This window comes from Engraulis encrasicolus, chromosome 15 (genome assembly GCF_034702125.1).
Source record: "Engraulis encrasicolus isolate BLACKSEA-1 chromosome 15, IST_EnEncr_1.0, whole genome shotgun sequence".
Taxonomy (NCBI): Eukaryota; Metazoa; Chordata; class Actinopteri; order Clupeiformes; family Engraulidae; genus Engraulis; species Engraulis encrasicolus.
Window position 1 is genome coordinate 14846443 of NC_085871.1, and position 15983 is coordinate 14862425.

A 15983-nucleotide genomic window follows, 5' to 3' on the forward strand; every position below is an offset into this window, starting at 1 on the left:
CTCTCTCTCTCTCTCTCTCTCTTATTTGTTCTCTTTCTCTCTCTCTCTCTCTCTCCCAGCCATCACTCCTTGTTTCTTTTTTTCTCCCCTCCTCCCCCAGTATTCTCTTCTCTAACTCCTGTTCAATGTCTTTGCCTGTCCTTCTCTCACTTCCGTGTGTGTGTGTGTGCACATATTCGGTCTGTCTCCTCCTCTCTGTGTAACACACAAACAAAGCCCCGGTTCCCTGCACTGTTTGTCTCCAAAACTTTTGTTTCTCTCGCTTGCCGCTGCTACTCGCCCACTATGCGTCAGCAGTATTGCACTCGTTTACCTTTTTTTTAGCAGTCTGCCTGAAATATAGATGGAGGTAGATTCACCTGTCTCTTTGTCTGGCACCCACCAGCCAATTCGCTGAACTTACTAAACTTCTCCATAACGGCCTACAGACTTGCAGTTGACAGCTTCTAAGTTAACAGCTTTACAGCCCCCTAGATAAATATTGTTATGGCACAGCATGAAAATATCTCTAAAGGCTGAAAAAGAATGATCTAGAAGCTGTCAAGAGCTCCTGAAACTTTTATTTGTTGATGTATGGCTTTATTATTTGAAAGTAAAATTTTCCCAAGGTATATACAAACACTCCCTCACTGCCACCACACCACCGCCTACCCCCCAAACACCTCACTTCCCTCTCCCACTTGTCTGACCTTTAAACTCTGATCCCAGACCTGTCAATATTTGCACTCCTGCTTTTCAACTTTGCACCACTTCAGTTGCGGCGAGCGGGCAGTGCGCTGTGCTGCCAGGTGCCCTTGACATTGAAGCTGAGGGTTAGCAAGCGTGGCTATGGCTACCTGTCAGACAGCCTAGCCAATAGCAATCAAGAGGGAGGTCCGTAAAGAAAGGAGATTGAGGGAATTAACCCATTGAAGTCTGAGGCGACTGCAAAAAGATGCCATCTAAAAGCTCTTTTTGGGAAAAGGTGCCTTCAGCCTGTTAAACTCAAAATCTCAGCCTCCGAAGCATGTAACACAGGAAATGAGTTGCAGTTAAAAGCTGAGACCCTCATCTTGCATTAGTATGTGGTCATTCTGCTCTAACAGCCACTTTTTTAACTTTTAAAAAAACCCTCATCATGAGCCTGAATGCAGTGTCCATTAGGGCTGTAACGATACAGTCAACTCACGATTGGGTTTGTATCACGATTTTTGACCTACGATTCGATTCACCCCACAATTTCACATTTCACATTAAAAACTGTGAAAGTTTATAGGTAGAATAAGAGGCTACTAATAATTTAATAAAAGTTAATGATGATTATTTGAAGCTTGGAAGCACTATTACTACATATCCTGTGGTTGTTTTCAGGCCTGATGGGTATCAAAACTTTGAAAGGTTGTATCACGATACTGCCTCCTTGTATCGCGATACAGTATCATGACTTGGTGTATCACGATTCCTCGGTTCGATACAATATCGTTACAGCCATAGTGTCCATGCAGCTCCAGGCACCTGGGTTAATGCTGCATATACACACAGCATCCAACATCAACGGAGTAAGGAACATGGCATGGAAAACCCCAGGGAGGACACGAGAAGAAAGAGAGAAGCTAAAACATAATATGGTGAAGGGAGCTGCTGCATTGCTACCGTCATTGGTTGTGGTTGTGAGGTCATCCCATATTGACGACATAAAGACGCTTTATCATCTGGTTAGAACACTTCCTGTGAAAGGTGTGTCTGTGTGTGCATGTGTCTGTGCGGTGCGTGAGTGCAGGGCTCCAGAGTGCGACCAATTTGGTCGCATATGCGCCCATTTTTTTCAATGGTGCGCCTAAAAAATATTTTTAGGCGCACCGGTGCGACCAGCCATCAGTAGAACAAAATCAATTACCAAACAACCGTTTTAATGGACATAAAATTAATAGTCATTCTACAGTAGTGGCCCATCATCACACAATAAAGCGTGTCTATGCGGTCATTCCTTCAACTCCGCTGAACTACCGGTAGCTTTCTCCCCCTTCCTCGTTCACAGGCAGCCCGACGTTTCAGAATAGAATGTTCGACTTCGCTCAACTATCCGAGTTCACATGTGCCAGCGAGTTTTGCAACGGACGAGAGAGTTACAATCACGGTAAAAACAGCAAAATGACTTGAGGATATTTTAAACACGAGAGAGTCACAAGCACGGGGAAAAACTAAATGGCTTGAGCGGATATTAAACATTGCCACACAAAAACGCAGATGGGTGCGGATAGTTGCCCGTTTCAGCCGCGTGCAGAGCTGGCCAAACAACAGGTGACGCGCTAGTCTGTCGGGACTTCTGTGAGAGTTTTTTGATAGCGACTAGGGCAGGCTACATACTGCCTATCAGTCGGCAAGGCATCGTTCACAGCACGAGATAGAGAGAGAGAGAGAGGGAGAGAGAGAGAGAGAGCGAGAGAGAGAGAGCGAGCGAGAGAGAGCGAGCGAGCGAGCGCACTAGTGCTGTCGTGTCTGTTTGTAGCGCTTGCTAAGATACCACAATCATTATGCAGAGGGAGAGCGCTCAAAAACGGGGAAATAGACACAACCCAATTCACCTCAGATTCCACTGTAAACATAGGCTAGGCTATTTGTGTCTAATGATTTTAAAAATCATAACATTTTTAGCAGGGTTTGTTAAAAAAAATATATATCCATCCATATTGTAGCCTACCTCTGTGCTTGTGCCGTGTGCGTAGCCTTATTGCAGAAAAGGCTGGTATGTTGATCTTACTAGTCAAACACATACTGACTAAAAGGCTACTAATTTGGTCTTTTCTACCAGCCAAACTGCTTGTAGCCAAGATGTGTTAGTTAGGTAGCCAGTAGCCTACTGTCATGTCTTTTATAAGGAGCACATTTGGAAGACTAACCTATAGCACATGAAAGGCTCCAGGTCTTTTAAAATAATATAGCAATAATAATAATAATAATAATTATTATTATTATTATTATTGTTATTATTATTATTATTATTGTTGCTATTGTTATTATTTTTAATAATTATTTTTTAAAGCTGAGGTGCGTGTGTGTATGGGGTGGTGAAAACATTTGGGTGCACCTAAATTTTGTGCTGGTGCACCTAAAACAAATTTTTAGGCGCACCAGTGCAACCAGTGCAAAAAGTTAGTCTGGAGCCCTGGAGTGTGTGTGTGCGAGCAAATGTTTTTGTTTTTTGTATGGCTGATACTGTTCTGTTGACTGGCTGTTTGGCTGTGTGTTTGTATGTGAAACTGTGTGTGTGTGTGTGTGTGTGTTGTGTGTCCGCTTGTTCGAAGTCCTTTGCTGTGTTTTCTTCCTCCAAGCACAGAGCGAGAGCTTGCATCATTTTTCTGGTTTGGCAGTAACCGCTGCCAGGGTGTTCCCTTCCCTCCCCCTCTTCTCCTCGCCTGGATCGATATCCTAAACACATTTTGGCTGCAGACACAGCTCATTGCACCTCTCTGCTGATGCCACGCGCACGCGCACACACACACACACACACACACACACACACACACACACACACACACACACACACACGGATACTGTTGATTATTTGAGGATACCGTATCACTGAGGCTTGTACTGTTGAGTGTGTGTTTGTCTGTGCGCGCCTGCCTGTGCGAACGTGGGAGGAATTTAGTGAGTGTGTGTGTGTCTGTGTGTGTCTGTGTGTGTGTATGTGTGAAAGTTATGACTGGACTGACTGTGTTGTCATCATGTTTGGATATGGCAACAGGGCAAGGCCATTCATACAGCAAAAAAGGCCAATAAGATCACACAGAGCACTGCAGGCTGGATTCCAGCTCTCTTGAGGGTCCCTCCACGACATCCGCCCACCCAACCACAAATCCCCCCCACCTCCCAGCCCCACTATTGTTCCACAGCTCTGCCAAGGGGCTAAGAACAAGCACCTGGGCATGACAACCGTAGCCAGGAGTCTGCATCATCCGGGGCCGCAACCCACAACAATAGCAGCCATTGTCCCCTCAGCACTTATAATGGCCATGAAGGACATACACTCTCTCTCTCTTTCACACACACACACACACACACACACACACACACACACACACACACACACACACACACACACACACACACACACACACACACACACACACACACACACACACAGACACACGCACACACAGACACACACACACACACACACACACACACACTCCTTCTTTCTTTCTTCCTTTCTGTCTTTCTTTTTTGTGCTCTCTTTCTCTCTCACTCTCTCTTGTGCTCTCTTTCTCTCACTCTCTCTCTCTCGTGCTCTCTCTCTCTCTCTCTCTCTCTCTCTCTCTCTCTCTCTCTCTCTCTCTCTCTCTCTCTCTCTCTCTCTCTCTCTCTCTCCCCTGTCTCCTCTTTTCTTCTTGCTCCCCCTTTTCTCCACGTGTTTTCCCTCGGCCGTTTCTCTTGTCCTGTTCCAGCTGTGGAGTGGAGAGTGGGAGTCAGGGGCTGGTCTTTTGTTCCTTGTGCAGGTCCAGATGACGAAACGCATCCCTCAAGTCTCTCTTCCCGTTTCCATACTCTGACCTCTAGTGTATTTTTGCTCACCCCTTACACCTTTTTACTCCCCTCCTGTTGTTGTGGTCTTGGTGCGTGCCTGTGTGTGTGTGTGTGTGTGCCTGTGTGTGTGTGTGTGTGTGTGCCTGTGTGTGTGCCTGTGTGTGTGCCTGTGTGTGTGCCTGTGTGTGTGCCTGTGTGTGTGCCTGTGTGTGTGCGTGTGTGTGTGCGTGTGTGTGTGTGTGTGTGTGTGTGTGTGTGTGTGTGTGTGTGTGGACTGCGTGCACATCCCGTCTTGTGTGCACGCGCGTGTCTGTGTGCACGTGTATGTACTGTAAGCCTATGAGTCATTGTGTAAGTAGAACAATGCCCGTCCGTCAGAACAGCAGCAGCAGCAGCGGTGACCGTCATGTCATTGAGGTCATGCATGTCGTCATGTCGTCATGTCACGTGTGTGTGTGTCTTGGCTCCTTTCCAGCTACCTGAACGACCTGGACCGGATATCCCAGATGAACTACATCCCCACCCAGCAGGACGTGCTGAGGACCCGGGTCAAGACCACCGGCATCGTGGAGACCCACTTCACCTTCAAGGACCTGCACTTCAAGTAAGGGGCCTCCAGCGCCACCAGTAACTACCACGACTACAGCCACACAGCACATTGCTGCCATCCCTTTTAGCATTAGCCATTTAGAGCAGACCAGGGCTGCGTTTCTCGACAACAACTAACTTAGCAACTTATTTGGTTGCAATGCAATTTCTCATTGGAAATCCAGTGAGTTGGTAACTGGTTAGCAACGATGCTTTCGAGAAACGGGATCCTGCTCTACCGTGGTCTGGGTAACACACGCACGCACGCACACGCGCACACACACACACACACACACACACACACAGGCTGTAAAATAAAAAAAAGACTACATATGTGCCACCCTACCCTATAGACATACAGTATATGCACATTTAAACCTCATTCTCTCACAGTGTAAGACTGAAAGCAGTAGGAAAACGGAGAGGCTATTAAAAGACCGGTAGTGGGGAAGTTGCAGTGTGTTGATCTTGGCCTGAAACCTTGGTGATGGATAACTTGGTGATTGACTCCAAATGTGTGCACATGCAAGACAGAGTTCATATGGTAGGAAATGGCAAAGGAGTAGTAATAAGGAGCAAAGGAAACCAAGAGCGCGAGAGGCGGTGCGTTCCGATATGTGACCTTGAATCCTCCACTTGTGCTTGTGCCCTCGTACCATGAAGTCATATGTCGCGATGACATCACTGACAACAGCATTATATTTCAATGTCTTGCAAAAGCTTAGTTGTAAAGTCATTTTCTCATTTGCAAACTGGATGGTGAATGAAGAATGGTCCCCCAAAAATGGTTGTGGCTAGGCAAACCACGGGGAAAGTTAATTGTTTTCTAGACTGAGGCGGGGCATCAGCAAAACGTGAGGCCACAAGCGCAAGTGGAGGACACAAGGTCGCATATTGGAATGCACACAAGGAGAGAAATGGCCTGTAAGAAAATAGAGGCCTGATGAGTCACTGTCTTGACCTTTTGCGCATGATGCAAACAGGAAGAGAAACCTCCAGTTTGGTGTCTCTGAAGGCTGCCGTGCTGCTTGTGTAACTACGACCACTTCAGTATACTCGTCTGTTTTCAGTTGAACACTTGTCTCCCAGCTGGTTGCGAATGGTAACCTTTTAAGATACACATGCAAATACCACACACATGCGCGCACACACACTTTCTCTGTTTCTCGCTCCTACTTCCCTCTGTCACACACATGGTCTCTCTTTCTCTCTCTCTCTCTTTCTTTCCCTCTCTTTTGTCTCTCTCTTTCTTTCTCTCTCTTTCTTTCTTTCTCTCTCTCTCTCTCTCTCTCTCTCTCTCTCTCTCTCTCTCTCTCTCTCTCTCTCTCTCTCTCTCTCTCTCTCTCTCTCTCTCTCTCTCTCTCTCTCTCTCTCTCTCTCTCTCTCTCTCTCTCTCTGTCTATGGTTAACTCTGCCAAGGAGTTGCTAATTACTAAGCAGCATGTGTGCCACTTCTGTTTCCTGTTTCTGTTATGTTAGGTGGCTGCATTATGGCGGCACTCAACAGCACTTCAAATGCTCTATGGCCACTGCTGTGGTCTAATGTGAAATGGGACATGCATTACAATGACTCATTGTAAAGGGCAACTTTCACACTATGGCCCTGATTATTTCCCAATTGACTTTCTGTTTTCAAATTACAGCTGGGCTTTTTAGGTGTGTAGGTGTGTGAGAGAAATGGGGAAGCGCAACAATCCTTATTAGAAATGACACGCATGCAGGCACACAAAAACAAAAGTTCACACTCCTTCATCAAAACATGTGCGTGCGTGCACACCTTCATCCACCTGCTGTCATTTCCCCACAGCACAGCGCTCCTCTAATGCTAACAGCGGTATCGAGCGTCTGCTGTTGTCTGACACAGTGGGGAGGCTGCTCCTTGGCTAGGGCAGCTTGCTGGGCATGTTATGGAAAAGAGGCACTCGATACCCCTCTCTGTTTGTCTTCCTGTCTTCCTGTCCGTCTGTCTCTATCTCGCTGTGTGTGTCTCTCTCCTCCGTTCTGACTCTGCCTCTGTCTGTCTGTCTCTCTCTCTCTCTCTCTCTCTCTCTCTCTCTCTCTCTCTCTCTCTCTCTCTCTCTCTCTCTCTCTCTCTCTCTCTCTCTCTCTCTCTCTCTCTCTCTGTCATTCTTTCTTTTGTTTTCTCTCTCTCTCTCTCTCTCTCTCTCTCTCTCTCTCTCTCTCTCTCTCTTTCTCTGTCATTCTTTCTTTTGTTTTCTCTCTCTCTCTCTCTCTCTCTCTCTCTCTCTCTCTCTCTCTCTCTCTCTCTTTCTCTCTGTCATTCTTTCTTTTGTTTTCTCTCTCTCTCTCTCTCTCTCTTTCTCTCTCTTTCTCTCTTTCTCTCTTTCTCTCTTTCTCTCTTTCTCTGTCATTCTTTCTCTTGTTTTTTCTCTCTCTGACTGACAGTGTTTCTGTTTCTCTTCATCTTTCTGGCTGGGGGTTACTGTGTGTGAAAGCAATGTGGATGTGAGGGAGAGCTACTCCCTTGTCAAGTGTCTTTCATATGGAATGGGGTCGGCCATGATGGTTATGATGTTAACGCTGTCTCTCTCCTCTCCAGAATGTTTGATGTGGGAGGCCAGCGGTCGGAGCGTAAGAAGTGGATCCACTGCTTCGAGGGCGTGACGGCCATTATCTTCTGTGTGGCACTCAGCGACTACGATCTTGTGCTGGCCGAGGACGAGGAAATGGTGAGCCCTCTTTTTTCTCTCTCTCTCTCTCTCTCTCTCTCTCTCTCTCTCTCTCTCTCTCTCTCTCTCTCTCTCTCTCTCTCTCTCTCTCTCTCTCTCTCTCTCTCTCTCTCTCTCTCTCTCTCTCTCCTCCTCTTCACACAGTGGGGTGTGGCTGTGCGTGATGTCCTGAAGTTAAGTTGTCCTTGCATACCGACAGTCTCTGTACTTGTGCATCATATCATTCAAACGCGGCCTGTTCAACACTGTGCTCCCGCACATGTGCCCATCTGGGCACCATGGAGACACTTTGGTGTGTGAAGACTAATCTGTTTTCAAGCATCCTAACGTTTCCATACAGAGCACAGATACATTAGTTCACTCACGCCCCTGCTTGAAAAGGATGTTTAAATCCTCCTTTCCAAAGAGAGCCTAGCGGTGGTTAATCAAATACATTTAAATATGTGTGCCAGCACATCTGGTAGGGCCCACAGATGATGAGCACTGATCTCAGATAGCATACTGAATCGATCATCTATTATACCTCCTACTTATTGCACGATTTAGAGATCAGGACTCTGTTTCTCAGAAGAGTCTGTGCTAACCCGTTAGCAACTTAGTAGGTTTCCAATGGGAAATTGCATTGCAAACCAAATAAGTTACTAACTCAGCGACGATTTTGTCGAGAGACGCAGCCCAGTACTTAGTTCCCACGGGGTCTTTCTCTACCGGAAGGGCCGTCGCTTTGACTTACTTTTAATGGTCCTCATTCCAAACCCCCCCCACATCCCCCCAACCCCACTTCCTCATACTTTTAAACCTCCGCCTCCACATTTCCACATATTGAGATTGCAGCATTGTTTGTTCTAATGATGCAGTTTACTCTGAAGTGCCTTCTTAGGGACTTGGTCACTTCAATGATCATGATTGATATGCAGTGCATCTTCTTGGCAGTACATGTCAAGCATGTTAAAAATTATGCATGAATGTTTTATCAATCCACAGAGTAGCTGTCCCATCACTGTTTCAGCAACACTGAACACACACCTACCTTCACAGATCTGTCACTATTGACTTAAACCAGTCACTCATGCCAATGCAAGCAGGCTTGAGTGTAATATCAAGTGCTAATATTTGATGGTGGATCTCTTTCATGTGTTTGCCAAGAAGCTTTTCGTCAGCCCTAGGCAAGCAGCTGAATTCTAATAATAATAATCTTGGATGGCTAGTGTGTAGCTAGTGATAGCCAAGTGTGTGTGCACCAGATGGTTAAATTTTGCTTAGTTCTGACTTAACGTCAAGCTGTTGAATGTATTGAAATTAAGGTGAGTGGTGCTTCAATGTGGGTTTCTCGTAATGTATTTTTGATTGAAGTTCTGTAATTTAAGAGGATATTGAGCTTCAAATCGTTTTTTTCTTCTTTCATCTTGTGCACTCAAGGCCTTGTGAGACTGGCTGTTGAAGTGCCCTCATATCGACACATGCACAGACGTTAGCATCAAAAGTAATGAGAAGGCAGCAGAAGCCACATCTTAAGAAAAAAACTTCCTGATTAAAAGAAGAAAATCGGGATTAAAAGACATGGCCAAACAAAAATCAATGTTAAAAAAAAAGTCTGACTGACGCACGTCCTCCATTTTCTTTCCCTACAACGCAGAACCGCATGCACGAGAGCATGAAGCTCTTCGATAGCATCTGCAACAACAAGTGGTTCACGGACACCTCAATCATCCTGTTCCTCAACAAGAAGGACCTGTTTGAGGAGAAGATCAAGAAGAGTCCTCTCACCATCTGCTACCCGGAGTATGCAGGTATGTGCCTCTACTGTACCCAGCTATATAGCTATGCACTGTGCTATGCTATGCAAGATGATGTAATTCCTTTCCTGGTTTACACTCACACACACACAAGCTCAAATGGCACAACAAATCAGTTTATCCCCGTCTTCCTGACGTGCATACCATATACGTAATGTGGAGAACAGCATTTATGCCAGGGACGCATACATGTACACATGGACTCACGGACATGGATGTGCACAGACAGGCTTATGTTTGATTCACTCACTCACTCACTCACTCACTCACAGTACGTGTGTAGTGCAGTACAGTACAGTAGTATGTACATACATGTGCTGTATGTTTATCAGTGGTGTGCACAGACATTTTGGGGGGCATGTGTCCCAGAGGGAGTGGGGGGCATGCACGTCTCCCCCCCCCTTTTCGATGCTAAGGGGAGCTTTGGTAGGCTTATGATGAGGTCAAGGGGGCATTGGGAGGCTTATGATTAGGTCAAGGGGGCGTTTGTTTTTGTTGAAGGTTTTTGCTGTAGAGCCTATATGTACTCATTATATTTGGGCATCGTAGTCATACACTTTTGATTGTTAAGCATTTGTAGATGATAATGTCAAAATGGACCACAATACATTTTGACAAAAAAAAACGTATACTGATACAGCATATACTGTATGTGTTATATGTGCTGTATATACAAGTTGCACATGCAAAGCAATTACCAGGCAAGGCAGCAATGGATTGCTTCCTGCTTTTGGTGTGTATGGTCACACACTGTTCTAAGCAAAACAAAAGCACCAGGCTCCAGCCGTTCCTTCCTTTGTACACACACACACACACACACACACACACACACACACACACACACACACACACACACACACACACACACACACACACACACACACACACACACACACACGTGCATTGAAACATAATGACAATGGCGGTTCTAAATAATGCATCATGGCCAGTAAGCCGTAAGTGCAGTTCCCCTGTGGGGGATTCTGGAGGTGGGCAGCTAAGTGGAGCTGAGTGGCTTGGTGTCAGGAGGGCCCCGGCCTTGGTCCTGGGCCTCAGCCTCCCTCAGCTGCCAGGAAGCCCCATGACAATAGCACGTCGTCTGGGGAGGGAGGAACAAACGGAGGAAAGCCCGGTGGGGACCACCACACACATCCAAGTCATTCCTCATGTCAAGTGCTCCTCCGTGTCTTGCAGTACAAAGCTGTAATGGTTAAAGGGTGTTGTGGCGGTGACTGATCCGCATCCTTCTCACAACAGGGGGACTTCCATGACCTCACTTCCTCTTCCTGTCCCCTTTTTGCTTCCCTTTTTTGGGCTTACCTAATTGCCTCCCCCCTCTCTTGTCTCCTCACTGGAGAGGTTTACGTATGCCATATCTTCATGTTGTGTTATTCAAAAACAGTAATCCTATTTTGATATGATGAATTGATACATATGAGGCCAGTAATCCAATGTCCTCCCTGAGTATCATATGGTGATTTATCATTACTTTATCATGTCGCATGGCATGTGTGTTTATTCACCATATGTCACAAGTATTGGAAATTTGGAATATTATAAACACTTGGTTAGAACATGATCATTATCATTGCTAAGAACGTTGACATTTAACCCCATGTCCCACCACTTTAATGTTGGATTTTTTTCTTAAACAGGAAACATTTTAACAAAATGCAGGAAATCCATGGCACTGTGAAATGTTTCACTGTAAAACTGAATTTTTAAATAAATAAAAAAAACAATCATGCCCCATTCTTTACCACCGTCACGCCCGTGAAGGTCTCGACGTTTGAATCGTCCAGCGTCACCCGTGGTAATGATAACTGGTGCACCATTCCGCCACTGAAATGATTCTGCTGTGGTGACGCTGTCATTTCCATTCCACGCTTTCTCATTCACAATGTGCTCATTAACATGCAAATGGGAGCACCCCACCATAGCCCAGCACTCTGCTCCTGTTAACACCTCATTCACAATACTGCCTTAATTACAATACGAGCCTTAATCAGAACATGTGCTGAATTTAAATGTGTTCGGTTGAATGTACAGTATTAGTCATCAACTAAGCTCATTGAGACATTTGGGAATAGAAAGGGACAGTTGAGAGACTTGAATCGCAGAGACTCTCATTTGTGCACTCACGCACACACGCACGGGTAGACATCACATGTTTGGACAGACACACAGACATACATGAAAAAATCATCACATAATGTACACGCACACACATGCATATACCTGCACACATACATTAATAGTGTAAATTGGGACAGGACCCTCAGGAGCTAAGCTCCTCCTGCTCATCTCGGCTGCATTGTAGCCACCCTGAGCTGCTGTATTTATAGTAAGACAATAGCTGGAGATAATGACCACTGTGAATAAATGGCTCCAACAGTAACACACGCGCACACATACACACACAGCTCTTTTACTCAAGAGGTGGTTGAGGTGTACTTCAATATGGGCACATTCAGGCCGGTCAGCAGGTTCATCCGGGTACCACAGTCACGTGCGGAAAAAGTTCAGAGCCCGGTATGAACACGGGCGGTTTGCAGATGAGCCCTTTTGTGCCGAACGCAACTGGTGCAGGCACTGGCACCGGCTCCGTTCTGGTCAGCCTGAAAAGCCTATATGTGTGGCACTACAGGGTCCAACACGTTACACTTTGTGTACCTCCATGTTGTGACCCTTCATCACAGACGGGCATCGTGAAAAGGCGTGTTATTTTCACGCTAGTGCATTTCGTGTGTTGGTGCAATTTTTTTTTTTTTTGTTATGATGTGGAGGGAAACGCCACAGGCACTTTTGTCCCATGACTGGCTTGCGCAAAGCAAGCATTTTTTGTGTGGTGAATTTTTGTTGCTAAATGCAAAAATGCTAAGCTGCCCTCACCGAAACTATCCATAACGCTAACCTGTCAGTTATTCAACGTTTCTGCAGCGTTTGCCTAAACGGCAAACCAAGCAATGAAAACTGCAAAATTGTGCCAAGACCAAACCCACCCCTACCCCTAACCTGTCACTCATGAAGCATGCAGAATCATGGTGCACACACGTGATAGACAGTTGAAATCACAGTTGTATTCATACGCATTGTCACGATGCCATGTTGTTTGTCAATGAATTACTCACTGCAATTGTTGCATTCTTCCATTTTTTTTCATTGTGCACTGTTGCTGTTTTTGCATTCCACTGTGTCTAATACGCATGCAGATGTATACACAGTCACACCCACGTGCATCCACACATGAACAGTTGTATCCATTGTGTGCGTGTCCCTACATGTAATATGACAAGAAGACAGGAAGGAGTTTAAGTGTATTGTAATGTGTCCTTCGCAAACCCTTGTTGGGTCCAGTACTTACTTACAAGGACACGGACATGTGGTTTATTTTCCTCCCTATCTGCCGCGAGGTCCAACACGTAGTAGGAAACCCACACACGCACGCATATTAACATTTCACCGTGTTTGTGTGTCCATCTCCAGGGTCCAACACCTATGAGGAGGCGGCAGCCTACATCCAGTGTCAGTTTGAGGACCTGAACAAGCGGAAGGACACCAAGGAGATCTACACCCACTTCACCTGCGCCACCGACACCAAGAACGTGCAGTTCGTCTTTGACGCCGTCACTGACGTCATCATCAAGAACAACCTGAAGGACTGCGGACTCTTCTAGAAAAAGATCGTCTCCAGAAGATGACCCAAAACGTCTGGTGAGGATACTTCACTACTCTCCTTCCCATTTGTACTATATAATAGTAGAGACAGACTGATCTATATATTTAGACTACATAGCTGACTTAATTTTTCATCAACTGATTCCCCCCCTCTCACTCTCTATCTCTCCCCCTCTCTCTCCCTCTCTCTCTCCCCCTCCCTCTCGTTTTCTCTTTTCACAGGTGAAGAGTGGGCCAGGCAAATGATGTGCTTTTGTTTCTCTCCTGTAAGTGAAAACATTCTGAGCGAGCGTATCGTATGGGGAAATCAGTCACGGACCAGTGCTGTACATTATGCCACTTTGATCAGCTCTATTTATGTTTTATTTTATTACCTTTTTTGTCCTGGGACTTTTAAAAGTAGCATTTTAAGAAAAAAGAAAAAAAAATGAATTTGTGTAGGATGTTTGTATGACTGTTACTGTCACTGCTATGTTTTTATTTCCACCATTTTTTGTTTTTATGTTTATTATGATTTAACTTTTTTTTGTAAAGAAGGACCTGTCTCCATTTGTTTTTGCTTTTTTTCTTTGGAAAAAAAAGGGCTTGCCTTTTCTGGAAAGTTCTTTTTTTTTAACACCGCCCCGCCCCACTTCCATCTCATTCCATTCCCTGTCTAGATTGTTGGATATAAAAAAAGGATTTTATATCAAGTCCAGTCCGTTGGTACTTGTGCCTTCGCATGCCTTTTTTTCTGCAGTCCTTGTGGAAACGCTTGGTTTGTTGCCTGCTGAACAGCTCCAACATAAAAAAAACGTGTAAATGTCTGTATGAACCCAAACTATTCCCCGCCCTTCCCCATTCTACCCCACCTCTCCCCTTCAGTATGAGCACAAACCTCCAGGTCACGTGTGTGTGCGTGCGTGTGTGTGTGTGCGTGCGTGTGTGTGTGTGTGTGTGTGTGTGTGTGCGTGCGTGTGTGTGTGTGCGTGCGTGTGTGTGTGTGTGGGCGTATTTACACGCACACAAATGTGTTTGAGGGAGAGAGTTTGCATGTGTGCGTGACAGGTGTCTGTATGTGAGTTGTGTCTGTGTATGTACGTGTGAGCGTTTCAATGTACAAGGGTGGAGAGTTGGGGAAAGGGACTAAAAGGAGGCTTTGTGGATTAGGGAGAAAACAAACGGCCAATCGGTGGTTGTGACGGTTACCATGGCAACCGCCCACGATAGAGCCCACTACCCCCCCGATTGCCCCTGAGCCTGAATCTCCTCCATCAGAGGTGAGAGGCAAACGGGTGAACAAACGGGAAAAAAAGCGAAACTAACGATTCACTCACCACCGTGTCCTCACCATACCGCACTGCAGCGAGGTGAAGAGCTCTGGCTGTAAAGAAAAAAACACACACAGTAACAGCCGTCTCAAGCACATAGCCAGCCAGTCATCTAAACAAAAGAAATGTATGGGGAAAAAAAGAGGAAAAAAATGAAAGGATAAAAAGGCAGCAGCATAGGCTACACACAGTGCAGAAAGAAAGATGGCGTGACAACTAGCCCAACAGATAGGGAAATTACATTTTACGACTTTCAGAGAGAAAATGAAATTCAAATCTTTTGGGAGCTCCGTTTTTGAAAGACTGCAGTGGTGTTATTGCAGAGAAAAGGTGAAAGAGCCATGCAGGGATGCAAAAATGATGAGAAAACTGCCACCATGGATTGTGTGTGTGTGCGCGTGTGTGTGCGCGTGTGTGTGTGTGTGCGTGTGTGTGTGTGAGAGGGTGCGAGAGAGATTGTGAGTGTGTTAGGGAGAGAAAGAAGAAAATATGAGACGGACAAGAGTATGTGTATGTATGATGTATGTTCTCCATGAAGTGGGAACATTTGTAGACCCATTTCCCTTATTTTGCTAATAAAATATGGAAAAAACACACCTGGTTTAAGTCTTTTTATTTGACTTTTTTTGTCAGTCTAGACTAGAGGCATGAATTTTAGAGATTAAAAACCCTTTGTGCATGTTTTATTATGACTCATCAGCCAGTATATAAAATATGTTGGTTGCCTTGACATCTTCCTCTTACAACCTCTTCCTCTTCATTCAATCTGTTAAAAAATACAAACTATTAGGCACATCTAAAGCTATTATTTAACATTGCAATGGGGTTAAACAGAAAAACCTTGTAATGAGGTTTGTTGTTTATCTGAGTGTTATATCATCTACTGCAATATGTAGAATCCATGCATGTACTTTTCCGCCAAGATGAGCTACCAATTATAGGCTATGTCTCAAATGACGCACTTTTGTCAGTGCACTGACAGTCAGTGCACAGTGTACACAGTGCACTGAGGTCTTTAGACCAAACTCCTCCGTGTCATAGTCAACATGGCCGCCGTTTAGTGCGTGCAGTGTCCATCATTCAAGCACTGCATTTTTCCGCCATTGTTAGGGGATCATCCTGGCACTTTCAGTGCACTGGCCCAACTGAAATTTTCAGGGGGAGCGCCCTAGGCACTGAAAAACAGTGCGGCATTTGAGACACGGCCATAGCCCACACCCAGGGTTGCCAGATGAGGCTAATTTCCAGCCCCCCAAAAATGCTTAAAGCCCAGCCTGGAAGCACTAAATCCCACCCAATTCTATTGATTTCTATGGCCAAAAGCTGGGCAGGTTTTTCTGCAAAGTGCCATTTTTAACCCGGCGACCCCCATCCTAAGCAGCCCAATTGGCGGGAAACTGCCTAATCTGGCAACA

General features: G+C 45.5%; 1 protein-coding gene across 1 annotated transcript in view; it reads left to right on the top strand.

Moving 5' to 3' along the window:
- Positions 1-15162, top strand: part of gnai1 (guanine nucleotide binding protein (G protein), alpha inhibiting activity polypeptide 1) — a 39310-nt gene extending 24148 nt beyond the window's left edge. Inside the window, exons 5-9 of the mRNA XM_063217119.1 lie at positions 4982-5110; positions 7655-7784; positions 9421-9574; positions 13067-13294; positions 13481-15162. Coding sequence (XP_063073189.1) covers positions 4982-5110; positions 7655-7784; positions 9421-9574; positions 13067-13257 — 604 coding nt within the window. The 3' untranslated portion in view covers positions 13258-13294; positions 13481-15162. The remainder of the gene's footprint in view (positions 1-4981; positions 5111-7654; positions 7785-9420; positions 9575-13066; positions 13295-13480) is intronic.
- Positions 15163-15983: the final 821 nt, after the last annotated feature.